The following is a 20,437-nucleotide window of genomic DNA, read 5'->3' on the forward strand; positions in this document are numbered from 1 at the left end:
TATAACCACACGCGCATGCCGGTTTGCCCTTCCACTTTCCATCAGCAGTCTACAACGGAGAATCCCACAATGTCAAGCAGTGACCCTCAAATGCCGTCAAAGAAAGAGAACCCAATGTCGAGAACAGACTCGGTGGAGATTGGGCAGGTGGCTTCGGTATGTGGCCCCCTGTTATCCTTCTATGAGTTGCCCGGTAGCTAACGACTTCATGGTTCGGTGTAGGACTCCTGGAGCACCGCAGCCCCTTCCAAGTCAGACGGGACTGATCTGAGTGCCGCCATAATAGAAGCTGTCAACCATCGTCGATTGAACCCGCGGCAGATCCAGCTTACTGCCATCGCCGGATCAATTGGAGCGTCAGTCTAGACTCACAACCCCCCCTGAACAGGACTGATTACATTCTTGTCCTAGTGCTCTCTTCGTGGCCATTGGATCTGGGGTAATGTCCGGACCTCTTTGCCTACTCCTGGCTTTTATTTTCTGGGCCACGGTTGTCTTTTGCATTGCACAATGTCGTAAGCCTCCCTGCGTATCTGTTGTACTACGCATATTTTGACTGTATCCTAGAGACCGAGATTGTCACCCTGCTACCACTCGATGGGTCTTTTATCCGTCTGGCTGGACGCATGGTTGACCCTGCCCTTGGTGTGGCAGTCGGCTGGAATCACTTTGTGAGTAAAGCAAGACCAATATCCACGTTCTAGCTAATGAGTACTCTACAGTTCGCGCAAACCTCCTATGTCATCTTCGAGGCCACTGTAATCAACACACTAGTCGAATACTGGGGCTATAACCAGTCACCTGCCATTCTCATCTCAAGTATGGTTCCGTCTGAAGATCATTATGAACGGATTTAACGCTCTTTTCAGTCTCGCTAGTCCTTTATCTGGCCATCAATGTGTACCGAGCGGATCTGTTTGGAGAAGCTGAGTGTAGGTTATCTAGTTATCTGTGGCTCAACTCTTTCATCTAACCATCCCAGTTTGGCTTGCTCTGGGCAAGGTCCTCCTAGCTATGGGCCTGATTATATTCACAATCGTGGCTATGCTCGGTGGAAACCCAATGAATGAGTGAGTCCCGCCTTTATGTCTCAATTAGCAGAGTGTGCTCTAACGTGTACCTGCAGTCGGTTCGGTTTCCGGTACTGGAAAGAACCTGGAGTTTGGTCAGGAGCGAGTCATTCTGAACGCCTCATGTCATTCGTCAATGCCGTCAACGTTGCAGGGTTCTGCATGGGAGGGCCAGAGTATATCTCAAGTTGGTATATTCTAGGTTTTAAGGAGCCTGTACTAACCTCTTTATAGTGATCGCTGGAGAGTCTAGAGATCCCCGACGAACAGTACCACGAGCCTTTAACACGATCATGACTCGTCTCATTGTCTTCTTTATCGGTGGTTGTCTCTGTGTGGGGGTAAGTGTGATGCCTATTCTTGCTCAGATGCACACTGACAAATTGTGTATATAGATCCTGGTCCCATCCGACGACCCAACGTGAGCCCAAGCTCAACCCTTTTATGCACTTACTATGTGACTGACCTGCAACAGTCTTACTAACGGCTCCGACACCTACGCCGGTGCATCCCCATAGTATGTAACGTGCGTACAACGTCCTTGAAAAGCAGGTCTAACCCTACACAGCGTCATCGCGATGGAACGTCTTCAGATTCCAGTTCTGCCTTCTATCGTCAATGCGGCCCTGATTACAACGATAGTCTCCGCTGGCAATGCTTATACGTTCAATGCTTCTCGAAGCCTGCACGCTCTTGCGCTCGACGGCCGGGCACCAGCGTTTCTTCGAAAACTGAACAAGAAGTGAGTACATCCAACGATAAGAGTTACTGACTAATGCTCATGCTGGACGCAGGGGTGTGCCGTACATGGCTGTCATTGTGGTCATGACACTCTCCTGTCTAGCTTATCTCGCACTCGGCTCCAGTAGTGCCCAAGTTCTGGATTGGATTCTGAAGTTAGTCGCTCGATGATCTTCCTGGTATGCTCTTTGCTGACACTATTCCTCTATAGCTTCTGCACTGCTGCTACTATGTTGTACGTCCCTATATAAGTCCCCACGTGTGCTTCGAGTTAGCTAACTTGATCAGTAACTGGTCTGTGATGTCCTTCACGTGGATCCGGTTCAACGCAGCCCTAAAAGCCCAGGGTATCGACAAGAAGACCTTTCTTCCATCAGTCTCGAAAGTTCAACCATTTGCAGGCTACTGGGCTTTTTTCTGGGCTTTCCTATTTCTTTGGTACGTCAGCCGCATTGTCCTCTAGGGTCTACTGACTAAGATAATGCTTGCAGGGTTCAAGGATACTCTGTTTTCGTGAAAGGCAACTGGAAAGTATCGACTTTCATCTTCAACTATGGCATTGTAAGTTGATATTCTTGAGCGGTTACCTCGGCGCTGACAATATATATCAGATCGCTCTCGCCAGTGTTATCGGCATTGGTTGGAAGATTTTCAAGCGCACACCGTTCCATAAGAGCAAGGATGTTGACTTAGTGTCGGATCTGGAATTTTTCGACACTTTGACAGAGCATTACCGGCACGAACGTGAGGCAGCCCCGGTGACGGTAAAGGACAAGATCATGGCAAAGATTTTCTAAGTCTGCCTTCTATTTTATCAGCACACAGGGATCAATAGTCAAGACTTGTATGTTTTTTTTTTTTTTCTTGGATAGAGGATATAGATGGGTGGCGAATAAGAAATTGGCCCACACTCTGTCCACTAGTCGCCTCGCATTGCCAACTTCTTTCGGCTCTGTGCAACTTAGTCCAAACAATCTATTCTCATCGGATCATTGATAAGCCCCCTGTCGAATTGGCGGCCAAGCGTCAGCTCAATGAGCAGAACGAGGGACAGCACGTGCAGCTGAGAAGGCGGGGGAACGATTTTCTCCGGAAGCCTCCATCAGACCCAACCGTCTCAGCTCTAACCTCTTGCTCTCTCTGCTGCCCTCTGTAAAATAAGTGTTGCGTTCCTGGACAACCACTTTTGATTCTCCGTGGGTAAGCTTTCTTACTCTGCATCTTGGCTAGCCTCGCTCATATTTGCTTTTGCTCTTGCAGAGCGAGCCGAATCCCCGCTGCCCAATAAGCGTGCTTTTTGCTTACACTTAGAGCAGATCAAACGGAACTCTTGAGTTCTCCGAATAGCTTCGTCCGAAACGCCCGCCAAAAAGCTGCAGTGGCTGTTCCGAGTGCTGACACGAGAGATCAAGCTCGGTCCACCTTGATATTTTACGTCCGGTCGCAATCATGACCAGACGCCCCCACGTTGCCGTCATCGGTGCTGGTTTTGCAGGTCTACGCTGCGCCGATATCTTAATCCAGAATGGCGCACAGGTGACGATTTTCGAGGCGCGTGATAGAGTCGGAGGGAGGGTATGAAAGTCAGCCCTAGGCGAGTTCGAATCGTCAAACTGACTTAACCCCCGCGACAGGTCCATCAAAGCATGGCCGGCGACCACCTGGTTGATATGTATGCTCTGCCTCCCATTCCTTGCTTTTCATCACGAGATTGATCGTTGGAAAAGGGGTCCAAACTGGATCCATGGTACTGGAACGAACCCGTTTGTCAACATCGCGGAAGCGACTGGGACGGCTCTCGAGGATTTCGAGGGAGCCCAGGCTATATTCTCGCCTGCTGGGAAGCTGCTCGATGAGCAGCTTACCACGAAGATCTCGGAGTTTCTGTGGTCGACTATTGAAGAGGCGTTCAAGTATAGTAACAGTTATAAAGATAGCATTCCGGCAGATAAGAGTCTGCTGGATTTCATCCGTGAGCGCATTGAGGAGACGGAGTTCAGCACAGAGGAGAAGAAGCTGTGCATCGAGTCCTGCAGGCTTTGGGGTGCATATGTTGGAGATCCGATAGAACGGCAGAGCCTGAAGTTCTTTTGTCTGGAGGAGTGCATAGATGGGAGTGGGTTTTCTTCCCCTTCTTTCGGTTCATTCAATTCGCTAACTCCTTTACTAGACAACTACTTTGTCGCCTCGACATATAAAGAGATTCTGAAGCATGTCTCCAAAACCGCTCTTGAGCACGCGGATATCCGCTACAACCAACCCATCGTCAAGATCGAATCCAAACAAATCATCCAGGGCACAAATACCAGCCGTGAAATCACCCTGACAACAAAATCCGGCGAAAGCCAGACCTTCGACGAAGTCGTCGTCACCTGCCCCCTGGGCTGGCTCAAGCGCAACAAATCTGCCTTCACCCCGGAGCTCCCCCCACGCCTTTCCCGCGCCATCGACAGCATCTCCTACGGCCGCCTCGAGAAGATCTACGTCACTTTCCCTCGCGCATGGTGGCACTCCGACAACGCGAATCTCGTCACCATTCCCGTCTCCGCGGACACACCAGAGGCCGGGAAGGCAACCACAACCCATGGCCTGACCTTTGCCCAATTCCTCGACCCAACCTACACTACGCACCCCGAGCACATCCTCTGGAACCAGGAATGCCTCTCCATGGCCGCACTCCCCGGCAACACCGCCCATCCAACACTGCTCTTCTACACCTACGGGCCCTGCGCAACCCATATTGTCGACCAACTCACCTCCCTTCCCCAAGCCCAAGAAGACCCATCCTCCGCTTCTTACCAGTCAGCCTCCCACTCACTCCTCAAATCCATCCTCGAACCCTTCTACTCCCGCCTCCACGCCTACTGCGCCTCCTCCCCAGACTGCCAACCACTCGCCTTCACCGCAACAACCTGGCAAGCAGACCCCTACGCCGGAAACGGGAGCTACTGCAACTTCCAGGTTGGGCTTGAAGAAGGGGATCGCGACATTGAGGTGCTCCGGGCCGGGATGGGGCTCGATCGCGGGGTTTGGTTTGCGGGAGAGCACACGGCGCCGTTTGTGGCGTTGGGCACGACGACGGGTGCGTTTTGGAGCGGGGAAAGGGCTGCCGGGCAGGTTTGTGCGCTTTATAGTCTGGGGAGGGTGGGGATGGGGGTTGAGAGGGATGATTCGTTGCCCAGTGCCAGTGTGAGTGGTGGGAGTGCGGGTGGGAGCGAGTGAGGTACTCGTACTTGGTGGTATCGACATATTTGTGAATACAGCGGTTACATAGTTCTCTCCGAGACTTAGGTATATACGCACAGAGCACTGTTTCGATATGATATCATTGTACAACTGCATAAGTAACAGAAGCCTTCATAGTATTTACAGGACAGGTAAAATACAATTGGATGCTGCGCAAAGGGAATCGGGAAATCATCAACCAGCCGACCCATAATCCCAATGACAATGCGCCCCGGAAACAAGGACCAAGGACAGTGGGGGAATCACAAAAGACTACTGAACAGATAAAAGACGAGCAATGTCCCGAAACAGAAACGAAGAAAACAAGGCTGACTGCGCCGACTCGACATGACTGAACTCCAGGAATGATTTGAGGTCGACTAGACGAAGGAAATTTCGAGAGACTCGACGAGCCTGCGTGATTCTCTCTCCTAGACAGTGAATGTGTATGTGAAAATGTAAACACACATGGCCACCACCAACGGTATTTAGGCAGATGGGCGCAGGCGATTTGCCGACTGCCCTAATTCTGCGATGATATGATACAGCGCACTTGGGAGTCAATGGTAACAGATCGAGTATCGAGTGGCCAGCCTAATCCTCCCATATTGTTTCAAGATCTAGATCCTGCCGACGTTCGGCTCCGCAGACACTCCACCGTTTCCGCTTGTCGGAGCGGGTGAGGTACCCTCCTGCTCCCGTACGCATGTTGGCAAGCGAGCTGGAGGGTCCGGACAGATCTGTTCCACCGCGTCGTCTGTTCGTGTAGCTCGCGTCATCCGCTTCGTCTGCCCTGTCGGCTGCAGCTTTCAGCGCGGACACGCGATCAGCTTCGATGGCTGCGGCTTCGGCGTCGGGAATGTCCGGAATGGTCTCAAGCGAAGATATACTGGGACTGCGCGATCGGAGGCTCGTGGGGGTCGACGGCATGGAGGAGGCGGATGAGGTCGAGTAGCTTGGAAAGGCTTCGTTGTACCGAGAACTGAGTATTGAAGGTGACGAGTGCGCCGACGAAGGGCTACTGGCGACCTGGTTAGGGCCAGTCGGGAAATGTAGCGGCGACGACGGCCGACGACGACCGATACGCGGTGTACTATACGAAAGGACTGGCGAAGAGGACTGGTAGGGGTCAGATTGCGAGGTCGCTGACCCTGATGTATCCAGCTCTGCATGTTCTGATATGGTCTCCGAGATGTTCTTCCGATGTGGCATCCTCGGCTCGAAAGAGTCTGCGGTTGGGATTTGCAGAGGGAGATAGCGCTTGGGAGTATTATCCGTCATGTTCCCAGGCGCACCGCGACCGTTGACGAAGATATATCTCCCCCGCGAGTCGAGCCCGGGGGAGGAGTGGGCGCGGATCATGACGGGTACGCCGGGGTCATCGGCAAGCGATCGCGAACGGAAATGCGAGCGTGTAAAGGGTTGGCGACTCGGAGACGAAGCAGGCGGGTCGGGGGTAAGCGACAAGGTTATCATGACGTTTCTCGAGCGCTCTGGCTTGCCAGTGTCGTCGGGCGCGGGGGACCCAGAGGAACTGGACCTGCTGGAGGCAAGTGACTCGACCGAATCCATGGGACTAGGGGGAAGCATGATGCCCTCGGGGCGCGTGCGAGACGCTTCCATGGTCACACAAGCTGTCTTTTGCTCTTTTTCTCTATCCGTCAAGAGAAGCTTGAGGCTCGCTCAACCGGGCCGCATCGCGGGTGAAGAAAGGCGAAAAAAGTTCTCCCTGAAACAAATTCGAGCCGACCCCAAGGCAGTAAGAGTTAAGTCCCAATCCACAGGTCGCGGCCCAACACAACGAGGCAGGAATCCTTTTCCCCCTGAGATATCGCAGTTCCGTTCAGTCCCTAGCCCAGCGAGCCGAGAGTTTTCCGTTCAGAGGCGGAGGGGCGGCGGAAGGCGTGAGGGAGAGAGAAAGGGGGAAGCTGAGGAGGTGGTCAAGTCCGAGCGATTGGCAGCGAAAGGCAGAGAAAAAGAAGCCGACGCCGACCCGTGCAAACCTCCTAACTGCCTCAACTCCCCAAATCTCCGCCTTTGAAACACTTCGCCCCTTCAACATTGCCATCCAGGGGATTTTGTTGATCAAACAACGGAGCCACTCATCAATCAGAGCCCAACTTTGAAGGGGCAAAAAAAAAGCACCCAAAAAGGAGAGAAAAACAAACGTGCAGCAAGCTAGTCCTGCCAGCATGATGACTGGCATGAACCAGCCGCGCTACGTCGGCTTACCTGGACGATAAAGTCCGAGGCCACAGCACATCGCAGCCAGGGTTCTAACTCTACAAGATCCTACCTGCAGTCTTCCCTCTACTCAAAGGACGCACACGAACAAATTCCCGATTAAATCGGTACCTAGGGCGGTGTCTGTTGCAAACCACCAGGGGCGCACCTGCACTATTATAAGAATATGTAGCCCAACATCGCTAACAGAAGGTATATGGGAACACAAAGAAGAAAAGCAAGATATCCAACCTAATTATGCTCATCCTTACACATTTGGGAGACGCTCTCCCGCACATATATCTCCCGGACTGGATCTCCTTCATGGGCCTTGATCACCCATTTGCCCGTTCCGGCCTCCTCTGGGGCACGGCGAACTCCACGGCCCCCTCCCCCAAGGATAAGATTCCCAGGACGGTAATTTGGATCCTTCTTCATACGTCGAATTGCAGAGACGTGAATATGTGCTTCATTCGGGATGTCTCGTACTTCTCCGCAGGGCAGCGGCCATCGGATCGGTTTCCACGATCCGTTCTCCTGTAGGTCCATACGGCGGAAAGGCAGGTACTCCATCAATCTCCATGTGATCACAGACATAGGAGGCAAGCCATTGCCAAAGGAAAGGCAGTCGTGCAAAAGACCCTCGGTACTCGAGGCGTACAGGGCCGCCCGGAATCGCTGACTAGAACTCGAGGGCTGTTTCTGTTCGGCATTCGCACCATTTGCCCCTCGATGCACCTCCTTCTCCTTGTCCTTCACTCCATTCTGGTGTTCATGCTCGTGTGCTGGATCTTGGCACCAGCTCTTCTGCCATCTGATGTTCTCTCGAATAGGACTGTATTCGCCCTCAAACTCCTCCATGCACTCGAATTGCTTGAGCTTCGCGGGATCAAACTCGAGCCCTGCACGCTGAGCTTCCTGGACCATCCAAACCAACGGCGCATGGCTTAATGGCCAGCTCTCACCTTTGCCGAGTGTCCATCCTCCGCCAATGTCGGCATGTCCACCCGGAAACCAGACCTCTTGAATATCTTGCCCATCATCGTCATCATCGTCCTCTACAATCTGAGGCCCGGCGGGCACCCGAAGCGATATTCCAGAGTTACCGCTTCGGATTGAGTTCAGGTCCTCCGTTGATCCGGTAGCGATAGGAACGGCAAGGCTGGGTTTCCTTCTGTTCGGCGACATGGGGGACGTTGCGCGATACCTGTTTCCTGAGTGGATGCATTCGCGAGACCGAGAGGCATGCGAGCCTCGGTAGACAGACGATTTGTCGTCCCGATCGTGATGACCGGCATCGTCGGCTTCGTTGTCTTGGGCATCGACATCTTGGTCATCGTTTAGGACGATCTCCGGCACATTATCCTGCTGTTTTTCTTTCGAATGGTGACTGTGGTGACTGTGGAGACGATGCAAATGCTGATGCGCCCAAGGATGGTGGGGCTGCTTTTTCTTCGACCAAGGCTTGATCTCGGAAATGAGATCTTGTCGGAATTTTGCTCGGCGTTCGTCGATACCGACGGCGTGTCGGATAACTTTGGCAGAGCTTCGAGCCGTATATGGGAACTTGCTGCGCTGCATCCAAGCCGATTCGAACCTCGGGACACTGTTCACCGTGTCGAATAAGCCCATGAATTTGATCCTTGTGATGGGTCGACTGAATGTTTCGCGGAACGCTTTCATGTAACGGAAGAGCTTCTTCTTCTCTTCCTTGTCTTCATCGCTGTCGCCCCCACGCTGCTGCCACTTTGCGAAAGTCTTCCACGCGAAACGAGTCAGCTCCTCGTTTCCAGCCTCGAGCAACCCGATGAAATCAAGCATTTCTGCCAGAAAGCGGGCGATGTATGCCCCTCGACTGAATCCGATGAAGTAAATCTCATCACCAGGGTTATAGAATCGCATGAGAAACTTGTATCCACCCATGACATGCTCATCAAAGGAGGATCCGACCGCGGAATCCTTGGCTTTTTGATACGCAGACCGGATGCGTTGGAAGCGGCTGGTATGGGAGAGGGTATTGGTCGTAACGTATGTTCCAATGCCTGGTTGGTAGTAATGAAACTGATGAGGTTGGCTGCGATCGAGCATCTTTGATCGAGGGCGTTAATCTTGTCTTTCTCTAGATCTTTTGGACGAAACTCACCCGAAAGATTTTCAGAACGTTGCTATCGGATTCATCGCCGGCGAACTTGTTTCCCGTACCATCAAAGCATAGCACAAACTGCTTTGTCGGCCGGGCAGGCCCAAACGGTGCGACGTCCATAATCCTCGAGAGGTACCCCAGACTCGGAACTGGTCAACTTTCCGCTGCGGCGAAGATCGGGAGGTGATCCAAGAAATTTGACAGATGGAGTCAAGATGCAAGGAGCCAAGATATGTATGTTTGTCTTGGGGGCTGCTGACTCCTTGTATATGGATAGTTAGGACTGCTGAAGCGGGTACGGAGCACATGCACGAAGGCGCCCCTCACACTTGTCACTGGCAAACTCTTCGGTCCCAAACACACCTTGGAAACTGCGCAGGGTGATGTCGGCTCTTCCTCGCTTGCAAATCAGAGTTCCTGCAGCCCTGCCAGCCTTCACTCCGACTGTTCGACAGGAATTGAGTGGACGAGATGCTACGGATCTCCTCAGGCCGAGGGAGATCTGGTGGTTGGCCAAAGGAGCCCACGCATTCCTCAGGAGATCCCTAGCGGCTAGCCTGCGACGACGCGACGAAGCGGGGATAAAAAAAAAGCAAAATATTATTTTGGAATTTTCTTGCATCATTTCGCGCCGCCCAGCGCCAGGCTTTTTTCTTTTGTCCTACTCAGTGTCAGGACTCAGCTGCGGGAAGAGCGGCCATGCGCTAGATGACTACGTAGTTAGCGCCGATTGATGCACTGTCGGAATCCCGGAAGAGCTTCTTGAACAGCATGTACCAAGCTTCCCAATTTGGGTTCCATGAATTTGTGAATCTGTGATGCCATGCAGGCATCTGAAGGTTACTTCCGCGCGCAGATGGTTTGAGACTAAACGTCATTATCTGCATTGGAATCATGTAAAGGAAGGTGGAGGAGTCACTCATGACCATTGACAATCCAACCTCTACAGAGTATTTTCTGAAGCAGCTTGAGAGATCTTCGCTGTACTTCGAGTGGAGCAGTCTTGACTCCTACCATGGTTCGCGACAGGGGTGGCAGTCGCGCGGGCCATCGTATCTCGGACCTCCACCTTATACCTGCGAAAATCATGGAAGAAAATCATGGACGGACACAATGCCCCTTCGAAGTTCTTGTCTTATCCAACTTCCACGTGGGCCGGTCCCATGCAGAATCCATATCAGTCGTATTCAAGTCTCAAGATTTGAGAGGGAACTTGACTCTCAGTCAGAACAGCATGCCGCGCTGCCGGCAATTTCGCCAGGTTGCATCGGCCAAAATTCGGCGAAACGAATGATTTAGAGGGCCAACAAGAACCTGAATTTTAGAGAATGCAAGGAGGCGGTGCGCAGTGCTCAAGAAAGTGCGTGGAGATATTTTCTTCTGTCTCGTTTATCGTCGATATTCGGAGTGAAATTTCGTATGACCGAAGTGAAATGGTTCGCTTCCAGATTGCTGCTGGGCCTATGGGGAACCGCAGGATTCCCTCTTGTCTCCGCGCTGAGATCTCGTTCTGTTTGGTACCGGTGCACTCAACTAAGTTGACTAGTTCATCATCAGGGGAACCTAGCGTGGTGGAAACAAGTCTTAGCGCGACCGTGACGGCACGATGGACTCGGAAGGAGCCGATGATCATTAACCCATGGATCGAACTGACGGATCCAACATGACAGACAGTCGGATCGTGCCCTTTGTTTTTCAGCGCTTCGCTCTCGCCCGTGGCCTGCGCAAGAGCGTCTTGTTTATCATAGTAATACCGGCATGATTAGACCCTGCGAACAAACGATAACCATCGTTATTGACAGGACTGGGAGTCTCAAACGGGCTTCTCTGACTTGTGAACGCGAGTGGATGACCGAGTCAAACTGCTCCTCCTTGCCGCCAGAGCCAAGAACTCTGGCCAATCGCAAATCTCGTGGTTTGCCTTTTTCCGACATCTGCATTCCTTCGAGATCCTGACGGAGCCGACCATCTTTCGTCTGGGACGATCGCTGACGAACCCTTCCGCTGTTTGTGGCCAAATGCCGCTTGCTTGCTGATCAGCGAGTTCATCAACAATTTCGCCTCAGCACACCTGCACAGGGTATGGAGTACGTAAAATGAGGATGATCTGGTCTCAACGCGTGGGTACATGTGGACGAATCTCGTGAAGCTCCACTTTGGATCTCTTGCAGCAGCGTCACAGTGGAGTGTTCTGGCTGGCTTGGTACTTTTCCTTCTGCAATCTGCAGTGCATTTCCTCCAATCCGATGCCTGTCTCCCAGGGTTCAGCTGCGGCAGGTCGCCAATCCCTCCGCTTCAGCACAACACCTTTCTTTGCCCCCCTTGGATCTTATTTTCTCGAGTCATCTGTCGCCAGCACCATGGATCGAACCGATTCAGAGGTCCAGAAGAGTTGGATTTCTCTAACTGGTAGGAATGTGTCCCGGCTTCCCAGAGGCATGGTGATTCTTCATCAAGAAAAAAGGCTATGGGGTTCGTGCCGTGGCCAAAGCTTGGGCCAGGATCAAAGTGGGGAGCTACTCCATCTGGCGGTATTGGCTTCCATATCCTAACCTGAGTCTCGGTTTGAAGACTTCGCACGCCAATCGCCTGCCAGTCAAGGCAGTGTTTACCTCCTTGGCGTTACCTCTCTCGCTCCACAACGCTTCAAATGCCAAATGGAGGATGCATGGATTCACGATTTTCGAGCTTCCCTGAGCTCCTGTGGCTGGCTGGCGGAACCCACTGTCCACACTGACCCAAGATCAGCTGGGGTTTCTGAAGCCGAGTGGATGCACCTCGGACCATTGCTTCAATAACCCGTTTTAGCTTTTCTCTCCATCGCGCTTTGGTTATTATTATTGTTCGTGATCTTTGGACTGCAAAGTTGCGAACATCCCCATCCTTCTTAATTTGTCCTATCACAAAGCAAACTACGCCTGATATTCTCCGAGGACCACTGGAACCGAGAGCTCCAGTTTCCCAGCTCGTGAAATGGGAGCTCAAAACAAACTCCTTCTCTAAATGGTGACCCCTTTCCTCACGTTCCCCACTCTTCATCTTCCAAGAGCCCAAGACGCTCAGCATACATGGAGCCGAAGAAGACGGTGTGAAGAGATCAATTACCGCCACAGCATCACACCTAATCAGCATCCACCTAATCCTAAGCATACGTTGTATTCATCAAAAGGCCGGGCCTGCAACCAAGTATACATACATGCAGTGCCACTTTCCCTGTAGCAGCCGCAGTTTACTTCTTTTCCTCTTTCGCCTCGAGCTCTTATATCGTGACGGTCCTCGATCGCAGTTTGGCAAGGAGAGCCCTCCCCAGCCGCGCTGTGTAATCGATTGGAGGCGTTACTTCGAGCTTTTGATCGTACACGTGGAGACCCTTCCGATTTGATCGCTCCTCTAGCTTTGATTTTATAGTTAATTTCTTTTTCCTTCTCCGCTTCGTCATTTTAAACAGCCGCTCTCCCCTCTTGCTCAGTTTATCCCTCTCTGTTTTTCCTGTTTTTTATCCTTCCAAACGCCCACCATGTCTATGTTACGAAGATTTTCTACGAACTTCAAGAAGAGCAAGGCCGACAAGGCCGACAAGGCTGAGAAGGCCGATCGCGAGTCGAAGCCCAATAGCTCGAATGCGAACGGCACCACTGCGACCAGCACCAGTACCAAGCGCCAATCGAAGCCTCCTGCTCCGCGCAGGTCATCTTCAGATAGCAGCCATGGCGGCGACAACGAAGATACTCCCGCCGTTTTCGAGAAGTATGCTCAAGTGCTTCACGCTTCTTCGCGCCCGATTCCCCACCAGGGAGGAGAGGCTGCATATCTCGAGAAAGAGCACCCGTCCAGTTTGTTCAACGATCTGAGATCTCTGGGTTTCAAGGACTTTTCTTCGCTGAAAGATGTCATCAAGACCAAGATCAATGGAGAGCTCACGGACGACAAGACCATGATCATGGAGCGGATTATTCAGGTAAGTGGACTATTTGGCTTTGGTGATTATTGGTGGTGCGCACGGTGGCTCACCGACTCGCAGATCGTTAGCAGTCTTCCCTCAAACTCGAAGATGCGCGTCGACTTGACAAACATATTCCTGGACGAACTATGGGGTTCATTACCGCACCCTCCACTCTCGTACATGGGAAGTGACTATGCCTACCGTTCCGCAGACGGTTCGAACAACAACCCTACCCTTCCGTGGCTCGGGGCTGCCAACACGGCCTATTCGCGGTCCATTGCCCCTCTGACCGTTCAGCCTGGCGGGCTTCCTGATGCTGGCTTGGTCTTCGATACCCTTTTTGCTCGACAGAAGTTCACCCCGCACCCAAACAAAGTGTCTAGTCTCTTCTTCGACTGGGCGTCTCTTATTATTCACGGTTAGTACATACGCACACTCCGGCCTTGTGCACGAAGATCTGACTTGGACTATGAAGATATCTTCCAGACCGACTACAGAGACGACACGAAGAACAAGACCTCTGCGTACCTTGACCTTGCCATTCTGTATGGTGACGTGAAGGAAGAGCAGGACCTCGTCCGTACGCACAAAGATGGAAAGCTCAAGCCTGATGCGTTTTCCGAGCCGCGACTGCAGGCGTTCCCCGCGGCTTGTTGTGTTCTTCTGGTCATGCTGAACAGGTTTGTCTCACCAGTATCTGATTCGGTGCATGGCGGCTAATTTGTAGATTCCACAACTATGTCGTTGAAGAGCTCGCGGCCATTAATGAGAACGGCCGCTTCACCAAGCCTAGCCCCAATCTCCCCGAAGAACAGGCACAGAAGGCTTGGGCCAAATATGACGAGGATCTCTTCCAAACTGGCCGACTGTAAGTACCGCTGCGGAGGCTATTTAGCGGAATGGTACTAACATTTATAGCGTCACCTGCGGTCTGTTCATCAACATCACTCTGTACGATTATCTCCGCACAATCGTCAACTTAAACCGAGTGAACAGCACGTGGTGCTTGGTAAGCCTCATCCAGTTGCATAACCTAGTTCCATGCCACTGACTATAAACAGGATCCCAGAGCCCAGATGGAAAGCGGAACCACCCCTGCTGGTCTCGGAAACCAGTGCTCTGTCGAGTTCAACCTTGTAGGTCTTATGCTCCGTGATCTCCGCAAGGTAACTAACATGACCAGGCTTACCGCTGGCACTCTGCTATCAGTGCGAATGATGAGAAATGGACCGAGAAGGTCTACGAAGAGCTGATTGGCAAGCCTGGCGAGGAGATTTCCACCCAAGAGCTTCTGATGGGTCTGGGCAAATACGGTGCCAGCCTTCCTAAGGATCCCTCCAAGCGAACCTTTGCTGGGCTTCAACGTCAGGAAGATGGTACATTCAAGGACGAGGAGCTGATCAACATCTTGACTCTTGCCATTGAAGACGTTGCCGGTATGTTTATATAACAGATTGACCTAAGCACACGCTTACGATTAACCCAGGTTCATTTGGTGCACGGAATGTGCCCAAGGTTCTCAAGGCGGTTGAAGTCCTTGGAATCGAGCAGGGACGCAAATGGAACGTCGGCTCTCTCAATGAGTTCCGAAAGTTCTTTGGGCTCAAGGGATACGATACCTTCGAGGAAATCAACTCCGACCCGGAGGTTGCTGAAGCCCTGAAAAGCTTGTACGGTCACCCCGACTATGTGGAGCTCTACCCTGGTATTGTTTCAGAGGAGGCCAAGGAGCCTATGGTACCTGGTGTCGGTATCGCTCCTACATACACGATTTCTCGTGCTGTCCTTTCTGACGCCGTCGCGCTCGTGCGTGGTGACCGGCACTACACTGTAAGCCTTCTAACACCAGATTTTGAGGTTAAATCTAATTGGAATAGATCGATTACAACCCAAGGAACCTGACCAATTGGGGTTACAACGAGGTCCGCTACGATCTCAACATCAACCAGGGATGTGTGTTTTACAAGCTCGCCACTCGCGCCTTCCCGAACTGGTTCAAGCCCGACTCTATCTACGCTCACTACCCGATGACCATCCCCAGTGAAAACAAAGTCATCATGAAGGACCTCGGTAGAGAGTCTCACTACTCATGGGACCGCCCGCAGTTCACGCCTCCCCAGATCAACTTGACCTCCTACGCCAATGTCAAGCTCGTCCTTGACCAGCAGAAAGACTTCCGCGTTGTTTGGGGCGACTGCACCCCTCTCCGCTCTGGTAAGGGTGGTGAGGATTTCTGGAGCAACGCTCTGGGCAATGATCAGTGGAAGAAGAACATCAAGGAGTTCTATGAGAACACGACCCTGGAGCTGCTTGCCGAAAAGTCTACCAACCTTGCAGGACGCAAGCAGGTTGATATCGTCAAAGAGTAAGTACGAGCCATTGAAATAGTTCCTCAAGACTAACCTTTATAGCGTTGGCAACCTGGTCCCCGCACGCTTTGCTTCAAAGCTTCTCTCCCTCCCTTTGAAGACAAAGGAGAACTCGAAGGGTGTCTTGAGCGACTACGAGATCTTCATGGCTCTAGCGGTCATCTATACTGCCATCTTCTTCGATGTGGACTCGAGCAAGTCGTTCCCTCTTCGCCATGCTGCAAACGCTGTCTCGCAGCTGCTGGGCAGCTCTGTTGAGAGCCATGTCAAGTCCATCAGCTCCCCTGGTTTCCTTTCTAGAGTTATTGACAACTTCCGTGATGACCACAACGCTCTTCAGGAGCTCGGCGATCAGCTCATTAAGCGTCTGGTGGAGAGCGGCCTCAGTGTTTCCGACATCACATGGGGTGAGATCCTGCCAACGGCAGTGGAACTTGTTCACGGCCAGGCACAGATGGTAAGTCGCTCAACAGGTACCGTAATACAATCACCGTGCTGATAATCTTAGTTCACCCGGGTCATTGACTACTATATCAACGAGGGCAAACAACATCTGCCCGAGATCAACCTTCTCGCCAAGCAGGACACACCCGAATCCGATGCGAAGTTGACCCGCTACGCTCTTGAGGCTATCCGCCTAAACGCCGGCAGCGGAGCCTTCCGCAAGGCGGAGACCGACCTCTACGTGAAGGAGAACGGCAACGACATCAACATCAAGCCTGGCGACGAGGTCTTTATTGGCTCGGTACGTCTGAACTAGACACGTTGATCCTGAACTGCACTAACACGCCACTTTAGACACAAGCCAACCGTGACCCCTCGGTCTTCCCTGACCCTGATGAGGTGCGCCTCGACCGACCAGACGAGTCCTACCTTAACTACGGTATTGGCTCTCAGATTGGTCTCGGTAAGGAAGCGACCCTTACTGCAGTCACTGCCATGGTGCGCGCAGTCGCCCGCCTGGACAACCTCCGTCCCGCCCCTGGTGCTCAGGGTGTTCTGAAGAAGGTCACCCGCCCTGCTGGTTACACCGTGTATCTGCGTGAGGACCACGGCGCTTATTCTCCTTTCCCGACGAGTATGTATTCTCTCTTTGTTTGAAAACAGGGCTCCACTAACTCAGTTTTAGCATTCCGCATCCATTTTGACGGACAAGTCCCTACCCCCAAGAAGCAGGTTACTTCTTGATCCTGTATGGGTGACTGTGTAATGTGTGATATGGTAATATGTTTCTTCAAGATATCAATTTGCTTGTTATATGACTGCGTAATAGGTAGCAAATGCCATGTACTGTTTACGCTTAATCTCCTCGAGACTTACCCCTTCTCTCGGGTGAATATCGAGATTGGTAGCTTCCTCCGACACTCCTAGTCCTTCAACATAGCACCAACAGGAGCCGGCATCAGCGCATTCGGCGGCGCCGGGTTCTTCTGCTTAAACTCGTCGCACACCTGCGCCATAGTCACAAATTCAACCCCATCATGTTTCTTGAAATGCTCAATCAATCTGCTCAAATCAGTACCTAACCCACCAGTGAAAGAGAACAGAAATAAGAAAGGGGTTGCATACCGCTCAAGCATCAAAAGCACATGCGGCCTCCCCGAAACATCAGGATGAAGCGTAATTGGGAACACAAACTCGTCATACTCCCGATAGAAGTAATCAAAATGGTCCCGCCAGATATCCTCGACATCACGCGGATTGACGAACCCATGACTATTCGGCGCCTTCTTGATGAACATCATGGGCGGTAGGTCGTCAAGGTACCAGTTTGATGGGATTTCAACCAGCCCCGTTTGCGTGCCGCGCACCAATGGCTTCATCCACGTCTCGGCTTTCTGGCTGTAGTCGATGTTTGTCCAGGTGTCGCCTGTGCGGAGGTAGTAGGCCTGGCAGTCCTCGTGGCTCATGCTGTGGTCGTATTCGATGCCGTAGGAGAGGAGGAGCTCGAGGCCTGCTTGGCTTGTTTCCCACCTAATCATACGTTAGGGCTGGCTACTCTTGATCGGTCTCAGAATCGAGAATTCCAAGACAAAAAGGTTTATTCGAGCATACCAGGGCGCCACACTCCCCCTCGGCGGCTTCCCCACAAACTCCGTGAGCATGCGATACGTCTTATCGAGCACATCCCGCTGCTGCTCAATGGTCATATCCGTCGGGTTCTCATGCGAGTATCCATGCAGTCCGATCTCATGGCCTGCGTCGCGGACAGCGGCCATCTCCTCTGGGAATGTCTCAAGCGAGTGGCCTGGGACGAACCACGTTGTCTTCATGTCGTATTTGCTAAAGAGCTTTAGAAGGCGTCGGACTCCGACTGTTCCTGCCCAGAGGCCTAGATGCGTGTATTAGCAGAGGTAGCGATGTATGCCTTGAGAAAGTGCGACGTACCCCGACTAATGTCGTTTACGGAGTCTTCGCCGCCATATGAGCCGAGCCACCCTGATACGGCATCGACGTCGACGCCGAAGGAAATGAGGACTCGCTTTGGGGCCATTGTTTAATATTTCTGTGAGGAGGTGTGGTCGGAAGTGGCACAGGTGAATGAGCAGGTTATTGTACGGAAGAGTGGTGAGATGGTGGAGTGTGGTTCAAGCCGGGGTTGTCACTGGGGTCGCAGCTATGTATCCGCAGACGAGAAAGTATTGGTATTATTTATTACTCAAGCATAATGATGTCTAATTTTCGCCATCTCCGGCGCCGGCCCAGGAATCGATGATCAGGCTCCGTGGTGGGTCCCTGAAGTTGGAGTCGTCGGGGTAAGTTGGGGTCTTCCAAGTTGGAGTGACCACCTGTTGAACCCGCCGGCGAGGTGAGGTGGAATTGTTTGCTCCAAAAAGGTGGGCTGGAAATGCCGGTGGGCGAAAAGAATTCCTGCACAGGATAATTTAACCCAAGATATCGTCGAGTCTCCTGGTGTGACATTGCCCAGCATTCATCCTCACCATGTCGGTCTTCTTCTCAAGCATCTCGGAGTAAGTAGATCTAAGATTGATCGCCGAGTCCATGTGTTAACCACTACCAGAACCAACCCCGTCAAGCCCGGAGACGCCGAGGCTCTCCTCGCGCCTCTTGGCCTCACCATCTCACCCTCCGAGTCTCGCGACTTCCACACCCTCCTCGCAGCCCTACACGACTGCGCCGAGAATGTCCTTGCCCTCCCCGATTACCAACCCAAATCCGACCAGACCAGATACCCGCGCGAGAACGTGCGTCGGTGCAGCGAGGAAGAACAAGCATTTGGCCAAGCATGGGCTCACAAATTTCTGATCCGGGGAAATCCCAACGGCGGCCCCCTGGCTGGGAAGTCGGTTAGTCTCAAGGATGTCATTGCTGTAGCTGGTGTGCCGCAGTTACTCGGGAGCGACGCTACGCCGGCGTGGACACCAATAACCGATGCGACGGTCGTAACACGGGTGCTTGATGCTGGCGCAAGTATTGTGGGAACGTCAACGTGTGAAAGCTATTGTCATTCGACTTCTTCGTATACAAGTGCGCAGGGGGTAGTTGAGAATCCGCATGCGGTGGGGTATTCAGCCGGGGGGAGCACATCTGGTGGAGCGGCGTTGGTTGCGGGTGGGTTGGTGGATATCACTATTGGAGGTGATCAGGGAGGAAGTATCCGGGTTCCTGCGGCTCTATGTGGTTGTAAGTCGTTATCCTCTTTCCCTGGGTGGAATGAAACTAAGAAGCTGTAGGTGTTGGCGTTAAGCCGACGCATGGGCGAGTCCCCTTCACAGGGATATCGAGTGGAGATGCCCTGGTTGACCACGCTGGCCCACTTGCTCGAACGACACTTGAAGCCGCTGCATGTTTGGATGTTATCAGCGGGTATGATGGCATAGACGACCGCTCACTAGCAAGCCCGGCTCCAGGGTCGACGAGATTTGCAGCAGCGCTCCAACAGGGCTCCGGGCGGCTCGATGGCTTCCGGGTCGGGATACTCAAGGAAGGATTCGAACATATTCTAGTAGATGCCCGCGTCAGGACACTTGTTTCCAATGCTGCCAGGAACCTATCAAGTCTCGGCGCAACCGTTGAAGAAGTCTCACTGCCAGACCACGTCCACGGACCAGCACTCTGGACCATCCTTTCGCGCATCGCCGGCACACAGACACTGCTCGGTCACAATACCGGACGACGCGGACTATGCATGACAGAGGCCGAGCAGGGCAGACTACCCTGGACAGACGAAGGCTTCCAGCGCGCATTTCCTTCCACAAAGAACGTTTTGATAAACGGGCTCTATCTAATGGCTCATTTCCCCAACATCTACGGAAGGGCATTGAATATTGGGCGTCAAGTGAGCGACAAATATCAGTCATTGTTTGAGAAGTACGATGTGGTGGTAATGCCCACCACTCCTGTCGTGGCACCCAGGCATGGGAAACGGGGTCTGCCAATAGAGTCACTCCAGCCTAGCATGGGGATGACCGTCAATACCGCCGTCTTTAACGTAACGGGCCATCCGGCGATGACTATCCCCGTTGGATTTGCCCCGGCTAAGGACGATGAGCGGGTTATGCTGCCTGTTGGGATGCAGATTGTCGGGGGCTTGTGGCAGGAGGAGAAGATACTGCGCGTTGGACATGCGTGGGAAAGTCACTTTGACTGGAGGAAGATCCCTTGTTCTGAGATGAAGACTAGCAAGATATAGAATAGATACCTCTAGAACTAGCTTTCCTACTATCCTTCTGGTCCAGCTTCTCCTATATCATGCCAACAT

The 20,437-nt window shown here is 52.5% G+C and overlaps 8 protein-coding genes across 8 annotated transcripts; 4 read left to right on the forward strand and 4 right to left on the reverse strand.

The window, feature by feature from the left end:
• Positions 1 to 69: 69 nt before the first annotated feature.
• On the forward strand, positions 70 to 2,608 carry BJX68DRAFT_261255 (amino acid permease/ SLC12A domain-containing protein; the record flags this gene model as incomplete). Its single annotated transcript, XM_071044116.1, has 17 exons — positions 70 to 156; positions 223 to 356; positions 412 to 515; positions 568 to 671; positions 723 to 819; positions 870 to 932; positions 983 to 1,051; positions 1,127 to 1,246; positions 1,305 to 1,411; positions 1,466 to 1,491; positions 1,546 to 1,587; positions 1,639 to 1,812; positions 1,865 to 1,966; positions 2,023 to 2,046; positions 2,100 to 2,249; positions 2,303 to 2,372; positions 2,423 to 2,608. The coding sequence occupies 17 exons, from the start codon at positions 70 to 72 to the stop codon at positions 2,606 to 2,608; spliced, it is 1,659 nt and encodes a 552-aa protein (XP_070904987.1).
• Positions 2,609 to 2,783: 175 nt separating this feature from the next.
• On the forward strand, positions 2,784 to 5,048 carry BJX68DRAFT_224871 (flavin monoamine oxidase family protein). Its single transcript, XM_071038310.1, has 5 exons — positions 2,784 to 3,011; positions 3,128 to 3,386; positions 3,446 to 3,483; positions 3,539 to 3,927; positions 3,982 to 5,048. The coding sequence occupies exons 2-5, from the start codon at positions 3,261 to 3,263 to the stop codon at positions 5,031 to 5,033; spliced, it is 1,605 nt and encodes a 534-aa protein (XP_070904988.1). The 5' UTR covers positions 2,784 to 3,011; positions 3,128 to 3,260; the 3' UTR covers positions 5,034 to 5,048.
• Positions 5,049 to 5,118: 70 nt separating this feature from the next.
• BJX68DRAFT_224876 (uncharacterized protein) lies at positions 5,119 to 7,304 on the reverse strand. The gene has a single exon (XM_071038311.1). The coding sequence runs from the start codon at positions 6,657 to 6,659 to the stop codon at positions 5,631 to 5,633; it is 1,029 nt and encodes a 342-aa protein (XP_070904989.1). The 5' UTR covers positions 6,660 to 7,304; the 3' UTR covers positions 5,119 to 5,630.
• Positions 7,305 to 7,511: 207 nt separating this feature from the next.
• Positions 7,512 to 9,522, reverse strand: BJX68DRAFT_251995 (T6SS phospholipase effector Tle1-like catalytic domain-containing protein; the record flags this gene model as incomplete). The annotated part of the gene is made up of 2 exons (XM_071042482.1): positions 7,512 to 9,347; positions 9,403 to 9,522. The coding sequence occupies 2 exons, from the start codon at positions 9,520 to 9,522 to the stop codon at positions 7,512 to 7,514; spliced, it is 1,956 nt and encodes a 651-aa protein (XP_070904990.1).
• A 2,479-nt stretch (positions 9,523 to 12,001) lies between these two features.
• BJX68DRAFT_82475 (uncharacterized protein) lies at positions 12,002 to 12,736 on the reverse strand. The gene has a single exon (XM_071049815.1). The coding sequence runs from the start codon at positions 12,550 to 12,552 to the stop codon at positions 12,049 to 12,051; it is 504 nt and encodes a 167-aa protein (XP_070904991.1). The 5' UTR covers positions 12,553 to 12,736; the 3' UTR covers positions 12,002 to 12,048.
• Positions 12,737 to 12,919: 183 nt separating this feature from the next.
• On the forward strand, positions 12,920 to 16,902 carry BJX68DRAFT_251996 (peroxidase/cytochrome P450 family protein; the record flags this gene model as incomplete). The annotated part of the gene is made up of 13 exons (XM_071042483.1): positions 12,920 to 13,360; positions 13,424 to 13,763; positions 13,821 to 14,025; positions 14,073 to 14,213; positions 14,264 to 14,354; positions 14,407 to 14,481; positions 14,529 to 14,781; positions 14,832 to 15,175; positions 15,223 to 15,710; positions 15,757 to 16,171; positions 16,223 to 16,459; positions 16,513 to 16,792; positions 16,844 to 16,902. 13 exons carry the CDS (start codon positions 12,920 to 12,922, stop codon positions 16,900 to 16,902), a joined length of 3,369 nt encoding a protein of 1,122 aa, XP_070904992.1.
• Positions 16,903 to 17,008: 106 nt separating this feature from the next.
• On the reverse strand, positions 17,009 to 18,325 carry BJX68DRAFT_224881 (polysaccharide deacetylase family protein). The gene is made up of 4 exons (XM_071038312.1): positions 18,103 to 18,325; positions 17,770 to 18,046; positions 17,284 to 17,688; positions 17,009 to 17,220 (listed from the first exon to the last, which is right to left on the reverse strand). Exons 1-4 carry the CDS (start codon positions 18,206 to 18,208, stop codon positions 17,082 to 17,084), a joined length of 927 nt encoding a protein of 308 aa, XP_070904993.1. The 5' UTR covers positions 18,209 to 18,325; the 3' UTR covers positions 17,009 to 17,081.
• Positions 18,326 to 18,657: 332 nt separating this feature from the next.
• On the forward strand, positions 18,658 to 20,368 carry BJX68DRAFT_261261 (putative amidase; the record flags this gene model as incomplete). The annotated part of the gene is made up of 3 exons (XM_071044117.1): positions 18,658 to 18,686; positions 18,737 to 19,359; positions 19,410 to 20,368. The coding sequence occupies 3 exons, from the start codon at positions 18,658 to 18,660 to the stop codon at positions 20,366 to 20,368; spliced, it is 1,611 nt and encodes a 536-aa protein (XP_070904994.1).
• Positions 20,369 to 20,437: the final 69 nt, after the last annotated feature.

The sequence above is a fragment of the Aspergillus pseudodeflectus genome (assembly GCF_044049435.1).
Source record: "Aspergillus pseudodeflectus strain CBS 756.74 chromosome Unknown BJX68scaffold_2, whole genome shotgun sequence".
In the NCBI taxonomy this organism is placed as follows: Eukaryota; Fungi; Ascomycota; class Eurotiomycetes; order Eurotiales; family Aspergillaceae; genus Aspergillus; species Aspergillus pseudodeflectus.

Coding starts and splice junctions, on each gene's coding strand:
- BJX68DRAFT_224871 (XM_071038310.1), top strand. CDS start 3,261: ATGACCAGACGCCCCCACGTTGCCGTCATCGGTGCTGGTTTTGCAGGT. Junction 3,387..3,445: donor GTGATAGAGTCGGAGGGAGG/GTATGAAAGTCA, acceptor CCCCCGCGACAG/GTCCATCAAAGCATGGCCGG. Junction 3,484..3,538: donor GGCGACCACCTGGTTGATAT/GTATGCTCTGCC, acceptor TCGTTGGAAAAG/GGGTCCAAACTGGATCCATG.
- BJX68DRAFT_224876 (XM_071038311.1), bottom strand. CDS start 6,659: ATGGAAGCGTCTCGCACGCGCCCCGAGGGCATCATGCTTCCCCCTAGT.
- BJX68DRAFT_82475 (XM_071049815.1), bottom strand. CDS start 12,552: ATGCTTAGGATTAGGTGGATGCTGATTAGGTGTGATGCTGTGGCGGTA.
- BJX68DRAFT_224881 (XM_071038312.1), bottom strand. CDS start 18,208: ATGGCCCCAAAGCGAGTCCTCATTTCCTTCGGCGTCGACGTCGATGCC. Junction 18,047..18,102: donor CGTAAACGACATTAGTCGGG/GTACGTCGCACT, acceptor ACACGCATCTAG/GCCTCTGGGCAGGAACAGTC. Junction 17,221..17,283: donor GTGCTTTTGATGCTTGAGCG/GTATGCAACCCC, acceptor TGATTTGAGCAG/ATTGATTGAGCATTTCAAGA.